This window comes from Panthera leo, chromosome C2 (genome assembly GCF_018350215.1).
Source record: "Panthera leo isolate Ple1 chromosome C2, P.leo_Ple1_pat1.1, whole genome shotgun sequence".
NCBI classification, from domain to species: Eukaryota; Metazoa; Chordata; class Mammalia; order Carnivora; family Felidae; genus Panthera; species Panthera leo.
The window spans coordinates 8,333,562-8,360,538 of record NC_056687.1 but is presented as its reverse complement, the minus strand read 5'-3'; the positions used below and the strand labels follow the sequence as shown (position 1 = coordinate 8,360,538).

Below are 26,977 nucleotides of genomic sequence, written 5' to 3'. Positions count from 1 at the left end.
ATACTTGTCCCAATATGGGGGTCATTTAAAAATTCAATTAACTATTTTAGGTATATATGACAAATATCTTACAAAAGACTGAAGGAATGAAGCATGTTTCAAGCAGTTTATGAAAACATTTCTAACCAGTTGCATAGAAGCATCTTTAGAATTTCTGGCAGTTAGGGGCACCTGGGTGGCTCAGTCGGTTGGGTGTCCAGCTTTTGGCTCAAGTCATGATCTCATCATCCATGAGTTCGAGCCCCACGTCGGGCTCTGTGCTAACAGCTCAGAGCCTGGAGCCTGCTTTGGATTCTGTGTCTCCCTTTCTCTCTGTCCCTCCTACACTCATGATCTGTCTGTCTCTCTCTTTTAAAAGTAAATAAAACATTTAAAAAAATTAGAATTTCTGACAGAGATGTTAAAATTATGGTTTTTTATGTTGATTTACTGACTCTAGAAACTATGAAAGACTTAAATAGAAGAGACAGCCTGTGAAAGATCAAAGGTGATTTAAATAAAATGTGGTAGTTATTTTTGAGCCTTCCATTGTTCATTCAACACACTTTAGGTTAGGCCCCTCCCTGTCTGTCCTGAAGAATGAGAGACATTGGGTATATGGCATTGCAACCCAGCCTGCTCTCATGGAGCTTTTAGTACTCCATGGTCGTTTATTGTATTTACTGAAACAATTTTTAACAGAAGCATGAGTTAAAAGGGACTCTTTTCTAGAATGTGAAAGAGATTAAAATGGAATCAGTACATTCAGGGCTAATAACTAATTTGTGGGGATAGCACATCATCATCTATAACTTTTAAAACTCATATCTTGGGGCACCTGGGTGGCTCAGTCGACTGAGCATCCGACTTTGGTTCAGGTCATGATCTCGTGGTTCGTGGGTTCAAGCTGTGCTGACAGCTCAGAGCCTGGAGCCTGCTTCAGATTCTGTGTCTCCCTCTCTCTCTGCCCCTCCCCCTCTTGTACTTTCTCTCTCTCTCTCTCTCTCAAAAATAAGTAAACATTAAAAAAATAATAAAATTCATATCAACATAAATGTAGCTGTCCTCGAGCTTTTATTAAATACTGTAGCAAATACGAAGTTTATGTGAGAGCTTCTCTGTTCCGTGTGTATTCTGGGGGAAAGTTCTCCTTGGACGAAAGCCAGTAGGCAGCTTTTGTTAATTGTGACCAAACTGCTCTTCCCTTTGTGCTTTGTGCAGTGGGCCTCCTTTTGGATCTTTACTGTTAGGAACAGTGAGGAATATTGCACACGTAGTTGCATCTTCTGCTTTCCTCAGTGGTGTGCACGTGTATGTCAAGGAGTGAGGAAGTCTAGGCTTAACCTTGTAGTCTTGTCTCTCTAGTTTTTATGGAACTTTTGTGACAGCTATTGCCATGTAACTAAAACTTGAATTCAGCTTCTATGATGTATGTTCACATATATATCTAAAGGTACCATTTTTTCTCACTTTATTTCAAGGTACATTTATATTTATAGTACTTTTATTTTTTTAATTCTTATGCTCTTCCCTTTGCATTTAACCAAATCTCTCCTGATAATTTTATTGAGTTCTGTTCAGGCACATGTTAGGCAGAAGCAGAGCCAAAGATTGAAATAGCCATTTCTTGCTAAGAATTAAGGTTTAATTCCAGAGCACAAGGGCAGTTGTTAAAGTCTGATAGTGATCAGAAAATTGATTTCTTGTTCTTATTTGTCTAATTCTAGTTCCATCCAAACAGTTACTTAAATTGGTGGCTGGTATTCTCCATTTGTGCTGTTAAAACTTCTGAATGCTGTCTGTTTGGTCTGGAGAAGTGAGCAAGGCTTAGAACCATACAGTGTAAAATGAACCACCCTTTCCTGTCAGCAGCAGTAGGAGTATTGAAAATAAGATGGTGAAGTAGTACCTTTAGGTTTTTGCTTTAAAGGTGCCATGTAGAGAAAGTATAATGCATAAAGCATAACTTTGGGGGTTTATGATCAGTTGTAAAATATAAATGCCCCATGATGAACTTTGGCATCTTAAGTTTCAGACGGAACACATATAGCTCTGGATTACTGAAGTAGAATGTCTTCTTTTGCAGGATTTTGCTAATATAATGAAAATGCTGAGAAGCTTAATCCAGGATGGTTACACGGCTTTGCTCGAGCAGCGCTGTCGCAGTGCCGCACAGGCCTTCACGGAGTTGCTCAATGGTCTAGATCCTCAAAAGATAAAGGTAAAATTTCTGTCTTATAACTGGCTCATCAATGCAGGAGCATTTCAAGTGAATGTAGATGAGAACGAAGGCTTTAAGGTCATTGTATTACTGTACCTTAGACCCACCTGAGATTGCCTGAATCTGCTCCAGGTTGTGAGAAGCCGGTCATGCTCCGATTCAGCCATTATGGTTGCACACATCATACCACCTGGGTTTAGACTCTCTCCTTGCTCTCTACTTGGTGCTCATTAGAACGCTTGGCTTCTCCTCCTGCAAAAGCACTAAATCCAGGTTTTGGACTCACGTTAGTCACATCTTTTCATCCAGAAAGAATTAGCTAGATGAATAGTTTATGCAAGATTATAAGAGAGGAAAATGTCTTAATCTGTCACTAGTACCCATTTATATGCAAAACAGTATGGTTTCAGTTATTCTAATCTGTCACAAACCATGCCTTCAAGGAACTCTGAGATAATGGTTCTGCGTCTTAAATACTTGATTTCAGTATAACTGCACATCTTTGCAAAATATATTTTCTATTTCTGTTTGGTCTTATCCCAATCATAGCAGTTAGTGAGATTTTATTACATTTTTTTTCTATTGTGGCTACCAGGTTTGTGCAGATTAGGCAAAATTATGTTCAAATTTTTAACTGGAGCATTTTTCTTGACAGCAATTGAACCTGGCCATGATTAACTATGTCTTAGTAGTCTACGGACTTGCTATTTCTCTCCTTGGGATAGGACAGCCAGAGGTAAGATTTGTAACAGAGATGATAAACAGTTAAAATATGCCATTTTAGAAGATATGTGAAAAATAGTTTTGCCACTTTGGTTTATTTCTTTCTGTGTACTTGCTTGATATTTTTTTTCTGAAATACCTGTTTGTGGTTTTTGTTTTTTTTAAGAAAAATTAGTTTGTGATCCCGTTAGAAAAAAGCTATGCCAGACGACCAGTAGAAATTTACTTTTTACTTGTATAAAAAGTAAAGCACCTACTATATCGTTACAGATTTAAGAAACATGTTGAGTGAAAAAGACAAGTTAGAGAACATGACAAACATTGTGATAACCACTTATGTACAGTTTGGAAAACTTGTGCAACAATAGTAGATATTGTTTATGACTATCTCTGCCTTTTGTAAAGGTAAAAAAACACTGGCTAGCCCTACATCAAGTTTGAGATAATGGTTGCATTTAGTGATGGAAGGAAGGAATGGCCTTGGGGAGATTAAGAAAGGAGAGTTCAACTTTGTGTTAAGTTCTTTTAGTTCTGGCTACTAAGTATTTGGGTATTTTATTATCTTCTGGAGCACAAGCTTCCCTTAAGCACATAGAATCAGTGTATAGGTGTGAGCACACATGGTTTTCATTACTCATGGTCCTTCAGTGCTCTCCTGCAAAGTTTCCTTAACTGCAGTGCACACAGCATTATACAGTTGACTCTTGAACAACATGGGTTTGAACTGCATGGGTCCACTTACACGTGGATTTTTTTGAAAAATATAGTATAGTACTGTGAATATATTTTCTCTTATGATTTTCTTTTCTGTAGCTTACTTTATTATAAGGATGCAGTATATAACACATATAACATACAAAATACATGTTGATCAGTGGTTTATGTTATAGGCAAGGCTTCCAGTCAACAGTAGACTTAGTAATTAGGTTTTTGGGGAATCAAAAGTTACACTTGGATTTTCAATTGCATGGGACACTTATGACCTCTGCATTTTTCAAGAGTCAACTGTACTTTGCTTTCCATGGTTTTTAGTTTTCAATAAAAGCCAAAATTTCAAAATTGCTGTAGAATTACCTCAGGTATAATATATCCTTTCTATCAACTTGGTTTCCAAGCTTCCTTGGCTGAGTGAAGCCCTGCCTGCTACCTAATAAGGATCAAGTCATCTTTTATGTTCCACTCTCACAGTGGTCCACCGTCTGAGGTTCATTTTCCTTGTTACATGCTTGTTTCCTTATTATTTTTGTTTTGTTTTTAATGTTTATTTTTGAGAGAGAGATTGATTGAGGGTGGGGGAGGGGCAGAGAGACTTTCAAGCAGGCTCTACACTGTCAGCTCAGAGCCTGACGTGGAGCTCGAACTCACAGACAGATCATGACCTGAGCTGAAATCAAGAGTCGGACATCCAGGCACCCTGCCTTCTTTCCTTGTTCTTGATGTGATAGATGAATATCTTCTGTTAAGGCCTGTCTAATTCTATTTTCTAATAGATTGTTGGAGATAGGACTTTATGATCTCAGTTCTTCTATTCTTGGCAGAGTGATGATATCCTAACCATGTTTTGCTTTATCAAAATTGAAGAAATAGTTCACTACATTTGTGCTTTACTTTGAATTAATGAGACTGATTTAAAAAAACAAACCAGACATGGTAGAACTTGGACATTTAAAAGAATATCATCACTCAGGGTAGCCCCAGAAGTAAGCAGCGTATTTACTCCAGGAGAGCTCTTGCTTAAAACATTTTTGGAATGCCTCCTTTGGAACTGGCCTCAAAGCTTTAATGAAATCCCATTTTGTAGTGACATTTCCTTTTTCACCCACAATGGGGTTACCAGGACTGCCTTGAGCTAAGTGTCTTTTGGATTTTTTCAAAAACAAAATTCAAAGCATAGAAGTTTTCCATTGTTGGGAATTTTCAGAAGAATGTACTCTAAGTTCTGTAAAGCTTTTGCTATTTTTAAGACTGAGTATTTATCTTTCTTATGCCACAAAACATTGTGGTAACATCATTGGAGTGCCAACGGAGCAGCACTTACTAGGAGATGGGTCATGGTGTGTTTGCATCTAGTCAGTCTTTATACCATGAATTCATACCTTTTAGTTTTAGCCAGCACATACTGGGCCCTCTGTGTGTGTGTTAGTACATGCTCATTTGGTTGGTTGTCTGATGTGTCCCGCACCCATGTTTCATTCTGAAGCTGGATCACTTTGGTTGTGTCTCTGAGTATCCTATGATCAAAATTTATATGTTTGCTAAGAAAATAAAATGCCGAAGGCGTGATTTTGCCATAGAAATTTTTGGATATACAGTTTGTAATACTACACAAAAAGAATCAACCTTCAGATAAAATCTGTTCTAGTCTTTCTTTTGTAGTGTTAAATGATCATTATTTTTATTGCTACTGAAGGAATTATCTGAAGCTGAAAACCAGTTTAAGAGGATGATTGAACACTATCCCAATGAGGGACTTGATTGCTTGGCCTACTGTGGAATTGGAAAAGTATATTTGAAAAAGAACAGGTTAGTAGGAATTGTACTTTTTTGTGCTCAGGGTGGATAACTCATTTGAAGTCTAAGGTGGTGGTGGTCCCTTTTCTGGAATTACATTGTTATTTTCTCTGTGGCATACTATCATAATTGTGTTTGCTTGGAGGAGCAGCATTTCTATATCAATATTAATTATTAATTGAGTATGACCAGTCAGTTCACCTAATGCTTCCTTTTTTTGAATCTTATAAGAACGTTTGGAATAAGGTATTGTGACACAAAAGATTGTATATTTTTTCTGTTAGTATATGTCACTTACAAATGGTGACTGAATTGATATAAGTTAATGCTATGTAAGTCTGATTATATGACTTTTTGGTTACCAAAATACCTACTTCCACCAAAAACCCGTATAAATATGGTTTTAATATGAGATATACATCTGTTCAAAGACATCATGAGTTAGAAATAAAAATTTGTTCTCTGAACTTACTCTATAGTTGGAATCATTTTTTTGTTTTAAGTTTATTTATTTTGAGAGAGATAGAGTGTGAGTGGGGGAGAGAGGGAGAGAGAGAATCCCAAGCAGGCTCCATGCTGTCAGCTCAGAGCCTGACTGGGGACTCGAACCCACAAACTGTGAGATCGTGACCTGAACTGGAACCAAGTCTTTGGACGCTCAACCAACTGAGCCACCCAGCTGTCCCTATAGTTGGAATCCATACTCAAAGTTTAATATGTAGTTGTTCTCCAGATGTTTCATATCTTATCTTCCCAAATTGCTATATGACCCTTTGGGAATAGGATTATGCATTGGGCTTTAAAAAAGCTCTCTGTTCAGTACTTGCTTGCACAGCACATAGGCTAAAATTGGAATGATACAGAGAAGATTAGCATGGCCCCTGCACAAGGATGCACACAAATTTGTGAAGTGTTCCATATTTTTGGCACAATAAAGCAGTATAATTAACTGTAAAATAACAGTAACAAAAAGAAAACCCAAAATCTCCTGTTCTACACTTGCACTCAATATAATCGTAGGTATGTTAGATTACTTTATGAAGAAATAATTGTTGACTAATTGGATATCATTCATAGCTTTTAATTCTTAAATTTTAATCTGTCTTTTTAGGGGAAATTTTATCAGGCCTTTGGTACTCTTGGAAGCCCACTCTGGGAGTGTGCTTAGGACTTCTTTTATATATTTTTAAAGATTAAAGAAAGTTCTTTAACTTCCCAAAGTTAAGTTCCTGTGACCAGGCCGATTTATATTAAGAATCAGGTAGAGGGAGGGGAAGTGAGGGTTTAGCAATCATCTGTGTAGTAATAGCAAGTGAAATTAATTTCAAAGTTTAGCATAAATTGTTTAGGATATACCCTTTTTATTTTTATTTTTTAAGTTTGTTTATTTAGTTATTTTTTTTTTTTTTTGAGAGAGAGAGAACATGAGCAGGGGAGGGGCAGAGAGAGGGAGAGAGAAATCCCTAGCAGGCTCTGTGCTGGCAGCATAGAGCCTGACACGGGTCTAGATCTCACAAACCGTGAGATCAGGACCTGAAGCCAAAATCAAGAGTCAGACACTTAACCAACTGAGCCACCCAGGTGCCTTTAGGATATACCCTTTTTAATGCAGCGGTCATATGCAGTTATTCACAAGATCTAGGAATAGATCGTAATGTGTAATATCATGGGAATTATGATAAATGATAAAGTCTTTGCTATTTGAAAAGCATTTACATTTTGATTTCAAAATAATCTGGTGTGGGGTTCAATGTCTAATATGCTGGTTGTTTGCTGTTGTGATATGCAGTTTCTGGTAAAAGTTCTGTGAACTGTCTTACGGTGGATGGTGAATTTTCTGCAGGTGAATTTTTCTTCCCCATAGGCAAAAAAAAGGTTCTTAAATTGGGCAATCATTTCAAGATTTGAGAAAGCAGGAAAACTTTCTTCTCTAGTCTCAAGAGAATTATAAAGACTTGGTTAACTTTATAATCCAGTATTTTAGTATTCTTTTGCTGAATGGACTATGGAAATCGATTGACATTTTTTAAAAACATAAACCATAACTAAAACATTTCATATAGTTAAAAGTTTACATACACATTTGTTCTTTTAAAATACTGCTTTATGGTTGAAGATGTCTAGCATACACAGTCTCTTTAGAATTTTTTCAGAAGAGCGATTTTTACTATAGATGTCCTAATAGAGTTAAAAAAAAAGTATGATTGATTAATTTAATTGAAGGGTTGCCATTTCTCTACAGGAATCTAACTTATTAGTAAATAAAACAAATAAAAATGGAACAACCAAATTGTTCAGTTTTCTGTTTTAATTGTTGGAAACTTAAAAAAAATTTTTTTTTAATGCTTATTCATTTTTGAGAGAGAGAGAGAGACACAGAATCCAAAGCAGGCTCCAGACTCTGAGCTGTCAGCACAGAGCCCAGCATGGTGCTTGAACTCACGAACTGTGCGATCATGACCTGAGCTGAAGTTGGACACTTAACCGACTGAGCCACCCAGGCACTCCTAATTGTTGGAAACTTTAAATAATAAATTACAACTTTAAAAGGACTAGTGTGCACCTACCACAATAAAGCCAGTGTCCAGGCAGATTTGTGTTTTAATTTATATTACTTTTATAGTAAGCAATGATAATGCTTTTTTAAAAAGTTTTTATTTTAATTCCAGTTAGTTAACCTATAGTATTATATTAGTTTCAGGTGTACAATAATAGTGATTCAACATGCCTGTGTTTTTTAAAGAAAATATAGGTTGTATTGAATATTTCTCTACAGTGATTTATCAGATGTATTCTTAGTAAACTTGAAATCTCTGTGACTTTTATTGTGGGGAATGAAAATTCTTATCACAGCTTTAATATCTTCTTTCTTCATAATTCTGACTTTAGATTTCTAGAAGCTCTTAATCATTTTGAGAAAGCAAGAACCTTGATTTGTCGCCTTCCTGGAGTGTTAACTTGGCCCACAAGTAATGTGATTATTGAAGAGACTCAGCCAGGGAAAATAAAGGTAACCATTGATTTTTGCAGAGAACTTCTAACTAACTCTAAAGAGCTTCTAACTGCAAAAACTAATTTGCACTGACTGACCCAGGTATCAGGAGACAAAAAGGTAGGGACACCCTGTCCTCAGCATCCCCACATGTATTTCCCCTTTAAAGACTAGTGAGAATCACTAACATCTGTTAACTGTTTCCTATGTGGAATAGGAATATTCCAGAATAGGCAAATCTATATTTAGAGACAGCAAGTAGATCAGTAGTTCCAGGGGCTGGGGGAGTAGGGGGAAATGGGGAGGGATGGGGTTTTTGGTTGGGTGATAAATCCGTTCTAACTTTAGACTGAGGCAGTGGTTGTGCAACCCTGTGGACATACTGAAAGCCACTGAGCCATATACATTTTAAACGTGTGGATTGTATGCTATGTGAATTATATCTCAACGAAACTGTTGAAAAAAAAATCATCGAATGTTCTCTTTGTAGTAAATTGGGATGGAGACAGAGGAGCTATTGATAACGAAAGCCAACACTGGAAGCATGGCCCAGGTCTCTTGGGGGCGTCAGTGGCAGTGGGGTAATTCTCCAGGGAATGCACAAGATGCTTGAGGGTGATAGGATCCCAGGTGATGTGCCTCTGGCAAGGAGGAGCAGGGGAGATTCCTCAGGGTTACTCTGCCTCCTCTGACCCCCTCTGAATGCCTAAAGGACACTTGAAGAGCTAACCTTGTAAAATGAGCCTTGATGATAATAACACAGGATAAGATTTTGATTCTGACATTGAAATTCTGAAACTTTTGTTCAGTCTTTTTCTTTTTTTTTTTTTCTGACTCTATCTCTGGGTATGTCTCAGCCTCCTTCTGAAAGGAGAAACTTTAAAAGTTATATGTAGTTTATTCTTTGCTAAAAAACATTTAGTCATTCCTATGCTGAAAATGTTTTGATGGCAAGAGGTTATTGAAATCATAAGGACTGAGAAATTAGTGTTGTTATAATATATGTGTTGTTATAATATAATATATATAATATAATATAATATAATATAATATAATATAATATAATATAATATATAGTGTTGTTATAATATTATTTTTGTTTATTTTTGTTTTAGATGCTGTTAGAGAAGTTTATTGAAGAATGCAGGTTCCCTCCAGTGCCAGATGCCATTTGTTGCTATCAGAAGTGCCGTGGATATTCTAAAATCCAGATATATATAACTGATCCAGACTTTAAGGTACATAATGAACATACGGTAGGACAGTAACTTGCAGAATTGTGCCTTAAAGTGGATTCAAAACAGATTCTGTAATTGGAGGTACCTAAGTTCTCTGGCTTGTCAGCAGTTTTATGTCTTGTCTCTTGTCTTTACCCCATCCCCTGGACTTCTTAGGTCTATATCATCTCACATAGGGACCCAGAGCCAGTCACTAAAGAAACTCTGAGGGCAGGGAGTGACCTGAGAAGGCAGGCTAGCTAAGTCTATTTCAGCTTTCTAGCCACTGTTTATGTTCTTTAGGAACACTGGAAAGAAAATGAGGTTGTTACCTCTGATTTGTTGCAATTCTAATTTCTTACAAAATTTGAGCCTAAGAATCTAAGGGCCATTGTGACCACTGAATTCACTCCTAGAGACCTAAATCTGAAACCAGATCTGGCACTTAAGGTTACTTGGCCTTACTTTATTCAAGACAGTAGCTGCCCACTGTTCCTGGTTGGTAGATCAGGTGAATACTGTTTATACAATATTTGGTATTATAAAGAATAATGCAGCTATATGCTATGGAAATGAATATGTCAGTCAAGTTCTCTGTCTCTAGCACTAGGCATTTTGGGGTATAAAAAGATTGTATTTCCCTAGGAGAGAATGTGATGTCTAGTTATGTTTGCCAGGTGAATGCAGACAGCTCTCTTTTATCTTAATATGTGTGTTGTGGTTGTGAGGGAGAGTGTGTGTGTGTGTAGACATCTTTAAAATGTATATTAAAAATTGTTTTAAACCCATAGGGTTTTATACGAATCAGCTGCTGCCAGTACTGTAAAATAGAATTTCACATGAACTGTTGGAAGAAATTGAAAACAACAACTTTTAATGATAAAATTGACAAGGTAAGTTCACAAAATAGCTTGGAACTTTTAGTATGTCTATTGTATGTTGATTTTTTTCCCCTGAGAATATTCAGAAAAAGCTTTAAGTGAATATAAATTCCTTTCTGTGTTGTTGTTTTTTTTAATTTCTTAAAATATTTATTTTTGAGAGAGAGAGCATGCGTGCGTGCGAGGGGGAGAGGGACAGAGATAAAGAGAGACAGAATCCGAAGCAGGCTCGGGGCTCTGAGCTGTGAGCATAGAGCCCAGTGCAGGGCTTGAACTCAAGAGCCGTGAGATCATGACCTGAGCCGAAGTCGGGCACCTAACTGACTGAGCCATCCAGGCAACCCCTTTCTGTGCATTCTAAACATAACTAAAAGTTTTAAATTATTATTTGAATGATAAAGTAGAAAATCAGTTTTTGTTGTTACTTTATACTGGTATAAAGGCAATAACCATAGAGACCTTTAATAAACTGTTTAACCAGTTTTTACATTGGGAATGTTATGGTTAAAAATAAAAATTTAAATGTCTAATGTTAACATTCTGATGTAGAATTGGGGTTTCAGATTTTTTATTTTCTACCAAAATGTAATGAGATAATTTGTACTAAGCAATTAACTTAAATTTGGTACTCCCACTTCTTTTTGTGTTTTTTCTTAATTAGCAAGGTTATAATGTTAATTACCATTAGCTAGGTGTACTTTGTTTTTTTTTTTTATTTATTTTTTTTTTTTTTTAAATTTTTTTTTTTCAATGTTTTTTTTTTTTTTTTATTTATTTTTGGGACAGAGAGAGACAGAGCATGAAAGGGGGAGGGGCAGAGAGAGAGGGAGACACAGAATCGGAAACAGGCTCCAGGCTCTGAGCCATCAGCCCAGAGCCCGACGCGGGGCTCGAACTCACGGACCGCAAGATCGTGACCTGGCTGAAGTCGGAGGCTTAACCGACTGCGCCACCCAGGCGCCCCTAGCTAGGTGTACTTTGAAAGAAGGCACAGTTTTGTAATCTAATTTGCATTCATAGAATTTGTTTCTGATTCGTATAAGCTATTGACTTAAAAAAAAAACATTTTCTACACTGCTTAGCCTCATGTAATCCCCTGTTCTTGTTGGGGAAAAGAGTAAGGTGCTTGTGCGGTGTCTTCTTAGCAAGAGGAATTATTCAAGTTTGGTAGAAATAAATGCTCACATTTTATGCAGTTTCACATAGTTAAGTAACGATACAATGATATGAACAAATAACTGTTGGCGTTGAATCACTTTTGCTGTGTCTTACATTAACTGAGTTTCTCTAGTTACACAATGCTCCCTTAGTGGTCTTAACCATGCCTGTGGGTTGAAATACACTCTGTCAATTAGTCCTCTTTCACTAGGAGGTATTAAAGTAATACACAATGCAAATATCTCGTAATTTACAATAAGAAGAGTTCATTTCTTGCTGACATTGATTGTCCTAAAGTTGTGCAAACTGTTGCCAGGGTTGGGCTGTAGCATCTCCAGTCTACGTAGCTGTATTGTTTCTAAGATGCGGTTGAAGAGTGACTGGAACGTGTTCTTGTGGCAGAGGGTGAAGAGGAATAGCTAGTCCATTTGGTGTTTCTTAAAGCTTTCTCGTGGACGTAGTGTACGTTATGTCAGCTCATCTTGCATTGACCAAAGCAAGTCATGTGGTCAGCCCTACAGCTGGAAGTATATTCCTTCTATAAGGGAGGCTCCGAAAGTCGGAAGACAATGGGCAGGGACTTTCAGTGCCTCCCTAAAGGAAGTTTCTGATGTATCTTGACTATTTCTGATGATTAAAATGGTATGCATCTATAGATTTATGCAGAGATATAGCACTTGTTTTTTTAATCAAATAGGATTTTCTGCAAGGAATTTGTCTTACCCCTGACTGTGAAGGAATCATTTCTAAGATTATCATTTTCAGCAGTGGTGGTCAAGTTAAATGTGAAGTAAGTATCTAATAAAGGGAAAATATTACCAAATTGTTAATCAAAACATTTACACCTTTTAAAATATGATTTAAGTTTGTAGAAGTTGTACAGTCTTGTGTTTTCCAGGAAAAAAAAGTTATTTAATTTAAGAAAATATAGGAAATTTTAGGATGTGAGAATATACCTTTGCAATGAAGGATTCTCACGTTCTTTAATTTCCTAAAAGAGGAGACTTTTGACATTTCAGTTTTACAGTTTGAACTCTTTGATAATCTTGTTTCCTTAATCCTCAGTAAACTTTTGGGTATTAACGAGGGTGGGGTTCTTAGGGAGGGGGAAGAGTTTCGAAGGATTACCTTTCACTTCACAATATGGAGGGTTATGGGTTGTTCTAATGGTATTTGTAGTTTATTTGATCTGCTCACTCTTAATTTTTTTTAAGCTTCCTAAGGTGTGTCTACTCTTTTGTTCCTCTTTTCAGTAAATTGTTTTGCTAAAATTTTCTGGGCTTTTGTCTGGGTCAGAGCATCACCACTGTTCTCTATCAAATTGAACATTGCGGGTGCTTCTGAAATGCTTGTTGCTTGTGGTTTTGTGCTTTATGTCATGGGAGTATGAGACAAATTTTGGATGTCTTTGTTTTATTTAAAGTTTGAACACAAGGTCATAAAAGAAAAGGTTCCTCCAAGACCTATTCTGAAACAGAAATGTTCTAGGTAAGATTTTTAACAATCAATTGGTAGTTTAATGATGTCTATTAGAATGTAATTCTGTTAAATGCAGATTTCTGAATTACGCTGTGTTTTAAATTGGCTGTGTACACACACCCAAGTAAGTGGTGTTTAAATGAATTTTGTGGATATTTAAAACTTGAAAAGAGAACTAGCCTAGAATGGTTAAATATCAAAAGCTTGAGTAAGAAACATTATTTGAATTTTAAGTAAAATTATGACATTTGATGCTGTGAAATGACGTTTGATTAGTAGATTTGGCATTTAGATAAAAATTATACACTTAGCTCTCAGTTGTTTAAACTTTAATTCCAAAAGCATTTTTCTTTTTTTATCTCTCTTCAGCAAATATTTTTGAACCAATGACTATTTCTCACCCGAAAAAACTCAATATACTGTCAGAATTATTCACTTCTCTATATATATGTTGTTTAGATCAAATAATTCCAATGCTTTTTCTTTCTCTTTTTCTTTTTGGTCCTGCTTCTTGTTTTCCATTCTAAGAAGTGATTTTTTTTCATCGTTTGTGACCAAGAAAAAGCAAAAGAAAAGATGAACAGAAATATTTGTTGAAGAGAATTCTTTGTAAACCATATCAACCAAATTCCAATGTTGTGGGCTATCATTAGGATGTGAAAATAATATTTTACTGTGGAATCTTTCTTTGAAATGAATGTACATATGCATTCTCTTACCGAGTAATTTTTACTATTTCTGTTTACCCTAAGCAGTAACTTATATACATGGTAACAACATTTGTATAACCTATACATGCCAGCCTTAATTATAAATCACTCAGTCATTGAATTCTTGTTTTCATGACACAAGTACCCTAATTTTAACTGAACATGTGTCAACAGTTTTTGGTATTGAACAGAAGATGCAGGCCAAGTTCTAAATTCAGAGGGCAAATTCTAACTTACTGCTTGGAGAATGGTTTCTGTAATAGGCAAAGGAAATAGTTAATTGAGTTTATAACAAAGGTGGATTACCACTAACTGTAAATGCTTATCAGCCTAGAGAAGCTAAGACTGAAAGAAGACAAAAAATTGAAGAGAAAGCTCCAAAAAAAAGAAGCAAAAAAATTAGCACAAGAAAGGATGGAAGAGGACTTAAGGGAAAGTAATCTGCCCAAAACTGAAGAGCAGAAAGGTATGCTGAAGTCCAAGGCATGATGAGAATAATATATTCTTGCTTAATATGTCCGTCTTACTGGGCATTGTGTTGCTACCGAATCGAAATTAAGAGTTCAGTTAGTATGTTAATACCGTCACTTTCTTGTGTTGCTCTGGATGGGGAGAAGTTGGTGTAAAGAGCACTGAATTTGGAAGCAGTACATAGGGATTCAAAATCCTAGTACGCAGGGATAGCGGTACACTAACATGGGGCAGAATCTGTGTCCATGTCATCATCTCCAAAGTGACGGTGGAAATAATAGCTGACATGCATATTCTGTGTTTAGCAATGCTCTGAACCCCACTGTGCAGATATATGTGAATGTTGAATGTGAATTAGCTGAATGTGGAATTAGTTGAATGTGAAATAATGTTGAGTTCAAATAAAGAAACTGTTCATAAAAGATCGATAGAGATAACCTAACCCAGCCTTCTGTTTTACGTTCATCTTGTCATTATTCCCTGATCTACATGGGAATGTCTCAGTTGTTATACTGTTCCTGTGAGTATATTTACTTTCAGACTTTTTTCTTTTTAAACACTTTTTTAAGTTGATTTATTTATTTTGAGAGAGACAGAGACAACACGAGTGGGGGTGGGACAGAGAGGGAGGGAGACAAGAAGAATCCCAAGCAGGCTCTGTGCTGTCAGCGCAGAACCCAATGTGGGACTTGAGCTCATAAAACTGTGAGATTATGACCGGAGCCGAAACCAAGAGTCTGAGGCTTAACCAACTGAGCCACCCAGGCACCAAGTTTTTTTCTTAATTAAGGTTTTTTTTTTTAAATTGAGGAATAGATAATGTAACATTGTATTAGGTGTACATTGTATTAGGTGTATTTAGGTGTACAACATGATGTATATATGGCATATTTGTATATATTGCAAAATGATCACCATAGACCTATTAACTTCCATCACCATACATAGTTACAGAAATTTTTTTCTCATGACTAGAACTTTCAAGATCCACTCTTCTAGTAGCTACTTTCAAATGTGCAATCCAGTCTTATTAACTGTAATCACCATGCTGTACATTACATCCCCAGGACTACTTTCAGTTTTCAGCTGAAGGAAGTTAATCTTTCTTGTTTTCTACTGTGATGGCTGTTCCCAAAATGAAATATTTCCTCTTGTTTTTATGTTTTATTTAGTATTCCATTAATGTTTCACCAATCAAAATTATCTTTTCTACTGTAAAAGTCTTTGGTGAATGTGTTTTAATTTTGCATGCTTCAAGGGGCTAAATGGCCCTCTGTAAGGGAGATGCCTGGGTTGGGAACATGAACTTCTGAGAAATTTTCTGAGAAATTTTCCAGCTTGGAATCAACAGCTCCATGGGATCCTGTGATTTAGGATCCAATAATAAGATGAAAAACCTAATAGTAACTACCAAATATTAATTGAATTCAACTGAATAAATGATCCCTTCAACTCCAGAAAACACTCTTTGCATTCTTAGTGATTAAACATAGTTATTGAATGTAAATGTTGATGAGGCTGGGTTAGGATTGTTGAGGAAAGTAACCCTATTTTGGAGGAACTGAGTTTTTCGATGTTACATGAGTGGTACAGAGTGAAGGAGTACTTAACTTCTGATGTGTTTGGTTTAATGTGACTGTGTTTTCAAACATATTGCTAAGCAATTATTTTCCAAATTTCTTGAGTTTATTTAAAACATTAAGAATTCCTCTGAACCGTACTTTACGTTATTATGTAATGTTATATTATTTCTTTCTCAGTTTATATCTTTGCAAATTGGCCCCGTTGCTTACTTTAACTGACCACTTTTCTTTATCCTTAGAAACTGTAGACAATGTTCAGAGTTGCCAGTTCCTTGATGACAGAATTCTGCAGTGCATAAAGCAGTATGCTGACAAGATAAAATCTGGTATTCTGAACACTTCAAAGCTTCTCAAAGAATTGCTTTCTTGGAAGGTTTTAAGCACAGAAGACTACACAACCTGTTTTTCTAGCAGAAATTTTCTAAATGAAGCGGTGGACTATGTCATTCGTCACTTGATTCAAGAGAAGAATAGAGTAAAGACCAGGATATTTCTGCATGTTTTGAGCGAGCTTAAAGAAGTGGAGCCCAAATTAGCTGCCTGGATCCAGAAACTGAACAGCTTTGGTAATGCCACTGAACTCGAGGGCTGCTGTTTATTAGTAGGAAGGCTGGATATATCTGCCTCTGAACCCTCTTTTTTTCTGTCATCATATATGATTTTTTTAAATGTAGGACCACAAATTTGTCTGGTTAAAAGTACTGTTTCCTCCCAATTCACAATTTAGGTTATTTTATAGATAGATTACGGTTATAGATAAGTTACCTTTTCAAAAGGTGTAAACACAAGAAAGTTCAGTCACTTAGAAAATCCAGTCCTATATTTTGCTACTATTTGTAAATGTGTAAACTACGTGAATAGTAGGCACAGTCATGGGTAAATAGCACCCCACCCCCCACCCCCCCCAGGCAGCTGTCCGAGTGCCCTCTGGGACCGTGCAGTTCTGTAGACAGATTCCTTAGAAAACTTAGAGGAAAGAATGGATGGAACTAATTGCTTAGGATCACAGAGGGCAATCCGTATCTAAAGATCATGAGAAAAATTCTCTGAGGTTGAATCATAGGATTATAAAACTCTGCTACTACTGTTCCTGATTTTCCTAATTTGGTTGAGGAAGACCCTCTCCTCCCCCCAAGCAGCCCAAGGCCATGCGGGGACCTCAGAAAGCAGCTGCAGATAGAGTTGTTGTCTAACACTAGATTGAGAGTTTTCTGGGTACCTACCAGGGCACTGTTTACCTTGGTGACCGTGATGGCAACTGGCCTCAAATGGTAGATGACTCCGTTGGCAGCAGTTGGATACAAGGCCAGTAGGAGCCGTAGCAGGGCAGTCCGAAGAGTGAGCCTGCCAGGCCTCTGCAAGTCACACGGATCTGCTGGAGTTTTTAGGGACAGGGAGCTGTTAGAATTCTAGAGTTTGGGGAGTGTATTGATAAATTTCTGTCAGTGGAAACAAAGTAGGATAGAAGCAAGCTCAACATAGTTGATAGCTAAGTGTTGCTACTTTGAGCATAGGTCTGCATGGGTTTCTGGTCCCAGAAAGTCACTCTTAAGTGATCAGGTTGTCATTAGCATCTACTAACAATCAAATAATAAATTACAATGTTATTCTCACTTTAATCTGCTTTGGAAGATAGGCTCAGGAGAAGTAGGCTTTCTGGTTATGTTTACCTGGGCAAGAGTGCCTGCCATTGTTGCTTTGGGTAAACTAGAACATTTGAGCCTTATAGTTCACTGATGGAAATGTTAATGTGGCCTTTTGATATAATTCACATTTATTCTGTAGATTAAAGTATCATTTTAATAAGTATGTATGCATAGTATTTAAAATTGTTTCTATTTAAATTACTTCAGGCATGTTAATTAAAGTAAGGCTGTACTATAATCCTGATGTAAAACTCATATATATTTAAGGCAAGTAATTTCCAATTCTTGGAATTTTACTTCTCAACAAAAGTCTATACTGTGGAGTCACATCATGTGCATATTTAACATGAGAGGTCAGGTCACATGCAGGGTGTGGGAAGAGGTTAACATTTTAATACTAGAAGCCATCTCTTGCCTTCCCTTCAGTGAGCACATTTTTCATGCATCATGACCACTGCAAGGTAACTATTTCATCTGGAAGAAACCGCCATCCAAGGTAATTTTGTCTCAGCAGTCTGCTTCATTTGCTGACTGATAAACCATGGCCAACACGAGGTGATCATGCTGTATCAGAGGCGAGTGGGAAGACAGAACAGAGCCAACCTTTGCCTTTTGGTGGCTGTTGGTAGGGTCAGGGCTCACCGCCCCTCCCTCAGTAGCAGTACGAGTTTGCAGCTACTTCTTTCTCTGATTGGGTAGCAAGTGGAGTAACAGTGGGAATAGTGACTATCCTGATTTTGGAGGAGGGTAAGGAGCCATTGATGGAGGGATTGGGTGGGGGTGGTTACCCATGTCCTGTTTTAAAGGCATTTGGGAAGCTTTTGCATATTACTGATTTTTTGTTCCTGTGAAAGATATATAGAAAAGCACTGTAAAATCTTGCTAGCTTGCACTAATTAGGATGAACATCATTTTGAATTAGTGAAAAAGTTGTTATATTTTTAAAGGAATTTAATGCCTGCTTTCATTGCCTAAGTCTAGTAAAAATAACTTTATAAACTTTTAATATACGAGCTATTTTGTAAGAAGCTTTTGGTCCATCTTATTCAACTAATAGAGAAGAATGATTGTCATTAGCCTATCAGTGTTAAGTCATATTCTAAAATGCAAAATAGCTTGAACAAGTTTATGTTCAAATATGTATTTTTCACTGAAAATGTAAGCAAATTATAATTGAACTGCTTTCAGTAAGACTGAGTGTGATTTTACTGTAAATGATTTTCCCTTTTTCTGATTTGGGTTTTGTTTTTATTACAGGTCTAGATGCCACGGGACCTTTTTTTTCTCGTTATGGAGCATCTCTTAAGGAGCTTGATTTTAGCATCATGACTTTTCTCTGGAATGAGAAATACGGTCATAAACTAGCCTCTATAGAAGGAAAGCAACTGGATTATTTCTGTGAGCCAACATCATTGAAGGAAGCACGATGTTTAATATGGCTGCTAGAAGAACACAGAGACAAGTTCCCAGCGTTGCATAATGCTTTAGATGAATTCTTTGATATAATGGGTATGTAGACTGAGTTTTAGTTTATGTTATATCTAAGGAGGAAAAATATCTCCGAAGGACCTAGCTTATTTAATACTTAAAAAAATAGTGAGAATTATGGTACAGGCAGCTTATGTGGGCAAATTAGTGATTAAGAATAATGATTTTTTTTTTTTGTCATAGAATCTTTTTACTCTGTTGAGCCAAGTGTTATAGAGATACTCAGATGGGTATATTATACTGACTACGTACCATACTGTTCTCATTTTAGGTACTTTAACAGTATCAGGGCAAAGGTTGCATATTAAGTGGACAGAATTTATTAGTAAATGGTTTGATGTTTAACATTCAAGAAAACATTGCCCTGCAGAGGAGGTGATGTTTGCAGAATCTATAAATAGCACATCTGTTGTAGTGGGAAGAACTTAGAATTGGGAGTTAGGAAAAGTAGGTTATGGCCCAGCTTCTTCTCTAATTCAGTTCATTAAAAACTTTGTTTTTACTACTTCTTCAAGGCCCCTGCCTGAGCTGGGTGTTAACCAGGAACTCAGAAATGTTTATACTAGTCCCTGCCCTCAAGACCTTATGTTGTCGAAAAGGGAGTAAGATGAAGATACAAATAACTATAATATGGCCGTAAGCTCAATAAGAGAGGATCAGAAAGAGTGCTGGGGGTTCAAATGGAGGATCAAGCCCTTGTGCTCTTCCTGGGGAGGGCGAACCCTTGGTGCAGCACTGGAGTCCAAGCTGTGAACGGGGAGGTAGTTGGACACCTCCCAAGTTGACACCTGGGATTAGAGACATGGGGTTGAGGAGGGAGTCAGGTCACCTGTTTGGGTAGTGGCATGGAGTCCAGTTTGGTAGAATAGGAGGACTAGTAGTTAATTCCTTAGTTTCCCTTGGATCTTAGTTTCTTCATCATTGAAGTGATAGGATTTAGAGCCATTCATCTGTGTGGTCCCATTTTGCTTCAAAATTCTAATATTCTTAGATTCTATATTAATTTTAACTTATCTTTGGTACTACATGTATGTCTTATGATAATCTCCCACCCCACCCCAATCCCTCAGCATTCCTTAGTATTTGCTTTACATGTTGTCAGCAGTTAGACCTAAAATTTCATGCTTTGTTTTAAAGAGCGCATTAAAAAGTCCAGCCTTGTACAGAAGTATCACACATTACAAATTTCATACGTATAAGGAACTGAAAAGCTTGCTTTTGTTCTGGGTCTTAGGAAGGAGCACATTCAAATATAGATGGCTTATTTTTCCAGGACACAGCTTCATGGCTGGAGGTGACGTGCTTCTTGATAGCCTGAATTTATTGCCGTCAGTTTGCTGCTGCTGGTAGTAAAATACTGTCTGGGGACTGAGCTTACAAAACCCGATGCATGTTTGGATCACACAACAAAATAACTAAAAAGGACACAATTCTTTCTTTGTGTGCATTTTTTCTGATTCTTGTGTTCTGTACCCCAGATATACTATGACTGTTCCTCTGCTTTTAGTCATAGAGTCAGGAGCCACCAACCAAATGACTAGCCATCCCAACAGATTTTCTCTCCAAGAGCTGTGCTTCTCACCCTTACTCCAGACATTTTCAATTTTGTCTCTTTTCATTTAAAGGGATGATTATATTTCTTAAAACTTTTCAGAATCCACTGATCTTGTACATAAAAACATCCAATCCTATCACTAATTCAGAGTTTCAGCCTGTCTCCTGAACTCTGCATACTGTTTTACTGTTGGTAGTTCTTTGTAGACAACTAAAAGGTCCCTTAAGAGCAGTGTGCCTGAACCCACTTACTGTATCCCCAGAGACCTGTTTTTCCTAAATTTATCTCAGTAACATTGTTGTATATCTTGTATATACGCAGGAAACCCTGAAAAAAGTCTTGATTCTTCCTTTTCCCTATTACCCCATATCTAGTCTGTCACCCGTTCCAGTAAGCTTTATCTTTGATCTCTCCTCTCCTGTCCATCTCCACTTCCCTAGGTCAGAACCTTAATAAGCGTTCCATGATTAGACCACGCTGGTAGCCTCCAAACTGGTGTCTGTTCTTTAGATCTTCCCACTACAGATCTTCCTCTTATATTGCCACTAGTGACTCTTCTGGAACATCTCTTTCATACAACTGTAACAATTCTGTTAAACACTTGCTTAGTTTTGCCTACACATTAAATTCACATCTGTGTGATTTATCATCACTCTCCCCATGTGCCCTGTGTACATACACCCCACTTCTTGAAGGTGTACAAACCCTCCTCGTACTTTTCCTGCCTCATGTCTTTGCTCCTGCATTTGCTCCAGGTACCTCCTGCCCCTTTGCTTGTTTATTTCAAGTCTCATTTTGATATTGCATCCCTCTCTGAGCCCTCCCTGGCCTGTCATTGGGCCTTTATCCTTGAAAACTGTATTATTCCATCAGCTTTGTTTCCATTGTATTTATTGGGGCACTTGGCACTCTGGGTTGCCCGTATTTGCTTGCTTGTGTATTTGTACAACATAAGCTTAGAATACAAGCGTATCTATGACAGGGATTATTCTCTGCATCTTTGTATTCACAGCACCTAGCACGGAGTTTGATATCTAGAAGGCACTCAAATTATGCTGAACTAGATTGACATTTTGTGATTCTTTGTAGTTGGTTTCCATTTAATTGGCCATTTGCTCTTGGTTTCTAAACTAAACTTGTGTCAAAGCAAAATAAGGAGCAAAATATAGTTGATGATAGTAGTGTCTGCGGTGATTTTCTTTAAGGCTTTAGTGTGCTGTCAGTGTAAAAATTTCATTTTCTCACAAATTATTGGTATTTTCCTACAGACAGCCGCTGTACTGTATTAAGGAAACAAGACAGTGGTGATGTGCCGGTAGGTTATTTGATTGCTTTCAACGTGTTAATTTGTGTTAGCCAAAGGAAGAGAGGAGTACCCAGGCCAGTGTTTATTTACATCACAGGTGGCATTCTAGAACCAAACATGGAGGATTTCTGGCTAACATATACTCATTTATAGAATGTTAATGCCAGTCTTCCTCTTGGAATTAGAGTGACAGTCAGCAATCAGCAAATTCAAGAGGCTTAAATTAGACAATGTCCATAAAGTTTCGCAACTAATAATTGTTAGTCTCAGAAATAGGGAAGGAGTTGAGTCATCTCCTGCCTAAAAATGAAAAGTTATCTGTAATGATTAAAATTCTAATGTTTTGTTCTGTAAGGAAAACAAAGAGACTTTGTTTTGAATGGCTCCAAACTAAGTTAAGTTAAAATAATTCCAGAGTCGTTTTTCTTAGTAGGTTGTGGCAGTTTTCAAACAGAAAGATGCATATTTACTGATTTTTAGGATCAGGTCATCTGTACTTGAAACTTTTCTTAATCTGCCTGTGAAATACTGCCCAGCTAAGTATGGAAACACAACTAACACACCCAGTGGGAAGTTAAACGTCTTCTAAGTCCACTGTGCCTCAGAGTTGGCTAGGCGTAGAGTGTCCAGTTTACCTTAAGAAAAGGAATGTTGGGGCACCTGGGTGGCTCAGTCGGTTAAGCGGCCGACTTCGGCTCAGGTCATGATCTCACGGTCCGTGAGTTCAAGCCCCGCGTCAGGCTCTGTGCTGACAGCTCAGAGCCTGGAGCCTGTTTCAGATTCTGTGTCTCCCTCTCTCTGACCCTCCCCTGTTCATGCTCTGTCTCTCTCTGTCTCAAAAATAAATAATAAAACATAAAAAAAAAAAAAAGAAAAAAAAGAAAAGGAATGTCATTGAAATGGTGGTAGCATATAATCGGAATTACTCTAAAAGACTGATTAATTACTTGAAATAACATACACCTTATTAAAATGTTGGACCAAGAGGTGGTTCAGTCGGTTAAGCATCCGACTCTTAATTTCATCCCAGGTTATGATCTCACAGTTCATGAGATCAAGCTCTGCATCGGGCTCTGGGCTGACAGTGCAGAGCCTGCTTGGGATTCTGTCTCTCCCTCTCTCTCTGCCCCTCCTTTGCATGTGCACACACACACACACACTCTCTCTGAGAAATAAAACATTAAAAAATTTTTGGAAGCAATTTTAGTTATAACAGTCATTATTAGGCTTTCTCTTATTTTCTATTATAAATCATAACACTAGGGCTAACATATGAAGTGTTATTTTTGTTCAGCATTTTGTGTATATTCATTTTGTGGCTAAAACCAGTATATACTTTATACAGAGCTTCATCATGCTGTTATTTGAGTGTTCTTTGTTTTTTTCCCCCATTTTTCCAGTTTAATTCTGCCAAGATAAAAAATAAAGGCAAGAAAAAGAAGCCAAAAGATTCAAAGGTATGGAGTATTTTGGTATTAATTCTTGTCTAAAATAGTTAATTGAATTTATAAATTAGAATTAACAAGTTCTTGGGGATATTTTGAAGTACTTTATAGAGAAAGACTTTTTTTAGGATTTAAAGATTTGCTCCAAGCCCATGAGCCATATGGGCATTATTTATCTTCTGGGGGGTTCTTCATGGCTGTCATGTATGTGGGAGCTCAGGAGGGCAGGAGTTGAGACAGTGAACAGATAGATACTAGAGGATTAGAGCAGCTCTCTGTAAGTTCTGCTAAAACTTGGCTTTTTATCCTTGACATTTGAGTTTTTTTTGAGCATTGGAAGCTACCTGAATGTTAAGTTGGGCCTATTTATGGGTGTTGAAACTTTATTACTATGTGTTCCTGTTCACAAGGAAATTTAGATAAGTCTTACATATTGGCAATTTGCATGCATATTTATATAAGCATTCATTTGTTTTAATGCTAATTTTTTTTCATGGAATTTTAAGGTAGAAAATTGTTTTCATTTTTGTGTGTTTTAAACTAGCCTATGTTAGTGGGGTCTGGAACATCTTCAGTAACCCCAAATAATGAGACTATCACTTCAGGTGAAGACCACAAGTAAGTAAAATTGAAAATGTGTGCTTCAAATTTTAACTCAAGTGTATTAACTTAGCAAGTGGTATTAATTTAACATAATTTAAACTTGTGTTTTATTTCTCTAACTTCACTATCTAAATATGTGCATCTGTTATGACAGCCTAGTGTGATCCATCTTGGTTGATTTTATAATATGGCTTGTCAGCATTAAGAATTCCTGCAAACAACATTAAAATCATTGGGCTAATGACATTCATCAGATAAGTTTGGGAACTTACTATATGCAAGATACTATGGGAAAGATTTAGGAAATAGTCTTTAAAATGTTCAGTGAAGAGAATTTCCTACTGATAATTACTAGCATATTTGCTATAATAGAGAGGAAGATGTTTTAGATGTTCAATCTTAGATGTGAATGATTTTCAGTGGCATCTAGTTGTTGAAACTGAGTTTTCAGAAAACAAGTAGACATAAGAAAAAGTAAAAGTAGTGAGTAGCAATGACCTTTTTGTCATATTCTTTTATGAACCAGAAACCCATTTTTTTTCACATTTCTTTTTTTTTTTAATTTTTTTTTTTTTAATGTTTATTTATTTTTGAGACAGAGAGAGACAGAGCATGAATGGGGGAGGGTCAGAGAGAGAGGGAGACACAGAATCTGAAACAGGCTCCAGGCTCTGAGCCGTCAGCGCGGGGCTCGAACTCACAGACTGTGAGATCGTGACCCGAGCTGAAGTCAGACGCTCAACCGACTGAGCCACCCAGGCGCCCCCACATTTCTTAAAGGAGTTGTCATAAGAGCTGCTTTTGCACATTTTCATGGATTCTTTAAATGGAGGAATTATTTTAAGTTCAAATAGTAATAGTCCATACTTAGACAGAACTTATGTACCAGGTACTATTCTCAGGGCTTTACATATACAAATTCATTGAATATACTCTTCACCCTGGGAGATAAGTACTGTTATTATGTACATTTTACAGATAAGGGGATTCATGCACAGTGTAGTTGAGTGCCTAAGAACCTGAAGCTTGTACATGTCTGAGCCAGGATTAAACCTGGTAGTCTTGTTTTAGAACTCACAAACTGCTACATCTTTTTAGAATGCAAAATCGTACACTTTAGCAAAAGAATCTTTTTGTTAAGTGTTTTACTGGTTCCAATCTCACTTTAGCTTAAATTAATAGCAGTTATAACAAAATCTTTAACAAGTTACAATTAATATAACATTGATACTTTTAAAACCAGGAGTTTCAAAAAATTTGTTCTTGGGATCAAGAGTAAGTAGTTAGTTAAAAGTGCTTCCTTGGAGGTTTATAAATGTATACACACACACACACACACACACACACACACACACGGTTTATAAATGTCTACACACGCACACACACACACACACACACACACACACACACGGGTAACTTTTCTGCATTTAATTATCTGGTAGTGTTTTTTTGCATTGTAAGGCTGAGTCGTATGTTACTATCTTTGTTTTAATTTAAATATTCTGGGTCATCTCAAAGTTTAGGACTCACAAAAAAAATTTCTTTTTTTAATCAGCAGACGCAATCCAAATTCTGCAGGCCCATTTGTGGTACCTGACCACCTTCGGCAAGATGTAGAAGAATTTGAAGCTATCTATGAACAGCACAGCAGTGAATATGTTGTCCGTAATAAGAAGCTGTGGGACATTAACCCAAAACAAAAATGTTCAACTCTGTATGAGTAAGTAGTTTAACATTCCTACTAGTATTATTTCATACTGAAGCTGCCAGTTAAAGATTGCAGGTTGTTTAATTTGTGTCCCTTTTGCTTATTAAAGGAATCATTTATTGGCTTACAAAGTGGGGAAGGAAAGTATTTTTATGGCTTTTGTCGTGTAGTGCACAAAGTTAACTGAGGGTTTTTAATTTTAAATTTAGAATCCTGGAGCACCTGCGTGGCTCTGTTGGTTGAGTGTCCCAACTCTTGGTTTCAGCTCAGGTCATGATCTCACCATTCTTGAGATGATTGGAGCCCCACATCGGGCTCTACACTGACAGCACAGAGTCTGTCTGAGATTCTCTCTCCCCCCACTCTCTCGCCCTCTCTCACTCCCTCTCTCTCCCCCTTTCTCTCCCTCCCACCCTCCCTCTTCTCAAAATAAATAAATAAACATTTAAAAAACAAAATAACCACAGTGGTCTGGCTGGACCCAGGCTCTGGTACTTGAGGGCAGCCAGGACCTTTTATAAGTAGATAGATAGATAGATAGATAGATAGATAGATAGATAGATAAGTAAAGTAAGTAAAATAAATAAATAAATTCAGAATACTACTAATAATTGGTTTTGTCAGTTTGAGCTGCTAATATAGATATTTTCTGTCTCTGAAACTGACCCTGGTATGTGCTGATAGGACTGTAAAAGTTTCCAGCCATATCTTTCATCATGAATTCCAGGGTATACAGTACTCCTCCCTTATCCTTGGTTTCGCTTTCTGAGGTTTCACTTACCTGTGGTCATCCGCAGTCCGGAAGCAGATGATACTCCTTCTGACGTGTTGTCAGAAGGTCAGTAGTAGCCTAATGTTACGTCACAGTGCCTGTGTCACTCACCTCACTTCATCTCATCACAGAGGCATTTTATCTCCTATCATTGCAAGAATTGAGTGAGGATAGTGCAATAAAATTTTGAGAGAGAGACCACATTCACGTAACTTATATTACAGTATATTATTGTAACTGTTCTATTTTATTTTTAGTTATTGCTGTTAATTTCTTATTGCACCTAATTTATAACTTAAACTTTATCATAGGTATATATGTGTAGGAAAAAATAGTATAGGGCTCAGTACTATCTGTGGTTTCAGGCATCCCGGGGTTGTGGAACATCTCTCTTGTGGATAAGGGGGGAGTTCTACATTTGACAAGGAGTCCTATTATTATTTGATCTCATTGTTCTTTTGCTGATGGATGCTGTTGTTTAGCATCTCCTAAGTCCAGTGACAAGTAATGTAGCTTGTCAAAGTGTTGC

The 26,977-nt window shown here is 37.0% G+C and overlaps 1 protein-coding gene, 1 long non-coding RNA gene and 1 other non-coding gene across 11 annotated transcripts in view; 2 read left to right on the top strand and 1 right to left on the bottom strand.

Moving 5' to 3' along the window:
* TTC3 (tetratricopeptide repeat domain 3) overlaps positions 1-26,977 on the top strand; it is a 126,324-nt gene that overhangs the window by 55,920 nt on the left and 43,427 nt on the right. For 7 of the 8 annotated variants that reach the window (XM_042954454.1, XM_042954453.1, XM_042954456.1 and 4 more), the window contains 15 exons: positions 2,066-2,200; positions 2,856-2,936; positions 5,334-5,446; positions 8,324-8,444; positions 9,542-9,664; positions 10,435-10,536; positions 12,380-12,472; positions 13,106-13,170; positions 14,201-14,337; positions 16,165-16,491; positions 18,829-19,080; positions 21,883-21,929; positions 23,321-23,377; positions 23,910-23,983; positions 25,524-25,688. In XM_042954454.1, coding sequence (XP_042810388.1) covers positions 2,066-2,200; positions 2,856-2,936; positions 5,334-5,446; positions 8,324-8,444; positions 9,542-9,664; positions 10,435-10,536; positions 12,380-12,472; positions 13,106-13,170; positions 14,201-14,337; positions 16,165-16,491; positions 18,829-19,080; positions 21,883-21,929; positions 23,321-23,377; positions 23,910-23,983; positions 25,524-25,688 — 1,892 coding nt within the window. The remainder of the gene's footprint in view (positions 1-2,065; positions 2,201-2,855; positions 2,937-5,333; positions 5,447-8,323; positions 8,445-9,541; positions 9,665-10,434; positions 10,537-12,379; positions 12,473-13,105; positions 13,171-14,200; positions 14,338-16,164; positions 16,492-18,828; positions 19,081-21,882; positions 21,930-23,320; positions 23,378-23,909; positions 23,984-25,523; positions 25,689-26,977) is intronic. The other variant, XM_042954450.1, reaches the window with a different exon arrangement.
* LOC122229400 lies at positions 1,603-26,977 on the bottom strand. Of its 2 annotated transcripts, none has more exons than XR_006206975.1 (4): positions 26,458-26,977; positions 17,149-17,300; positions 2,308-2,463; positions 1,603-2,186 (listed from the first exon to the last, which is right to left on the bottom strand). It is a non-coding gene; the product is annotated as an uncharacterized LOC122229400 (long non-coding RNA). The 2 variants fall into 2 exon arrangements; XR_006206976.1 differs by lacking the exon at positions 26,458-26,977 and adding an exon at positions 25,499-25,581.
* LOC122198957 lies at positions 6,254-6,359 on the top strand. The gene has a single exon (XR_006193245.1). It is a non-coding gene; the product is annotated as a U6 spliceosomal RNA (small nuclear RNA).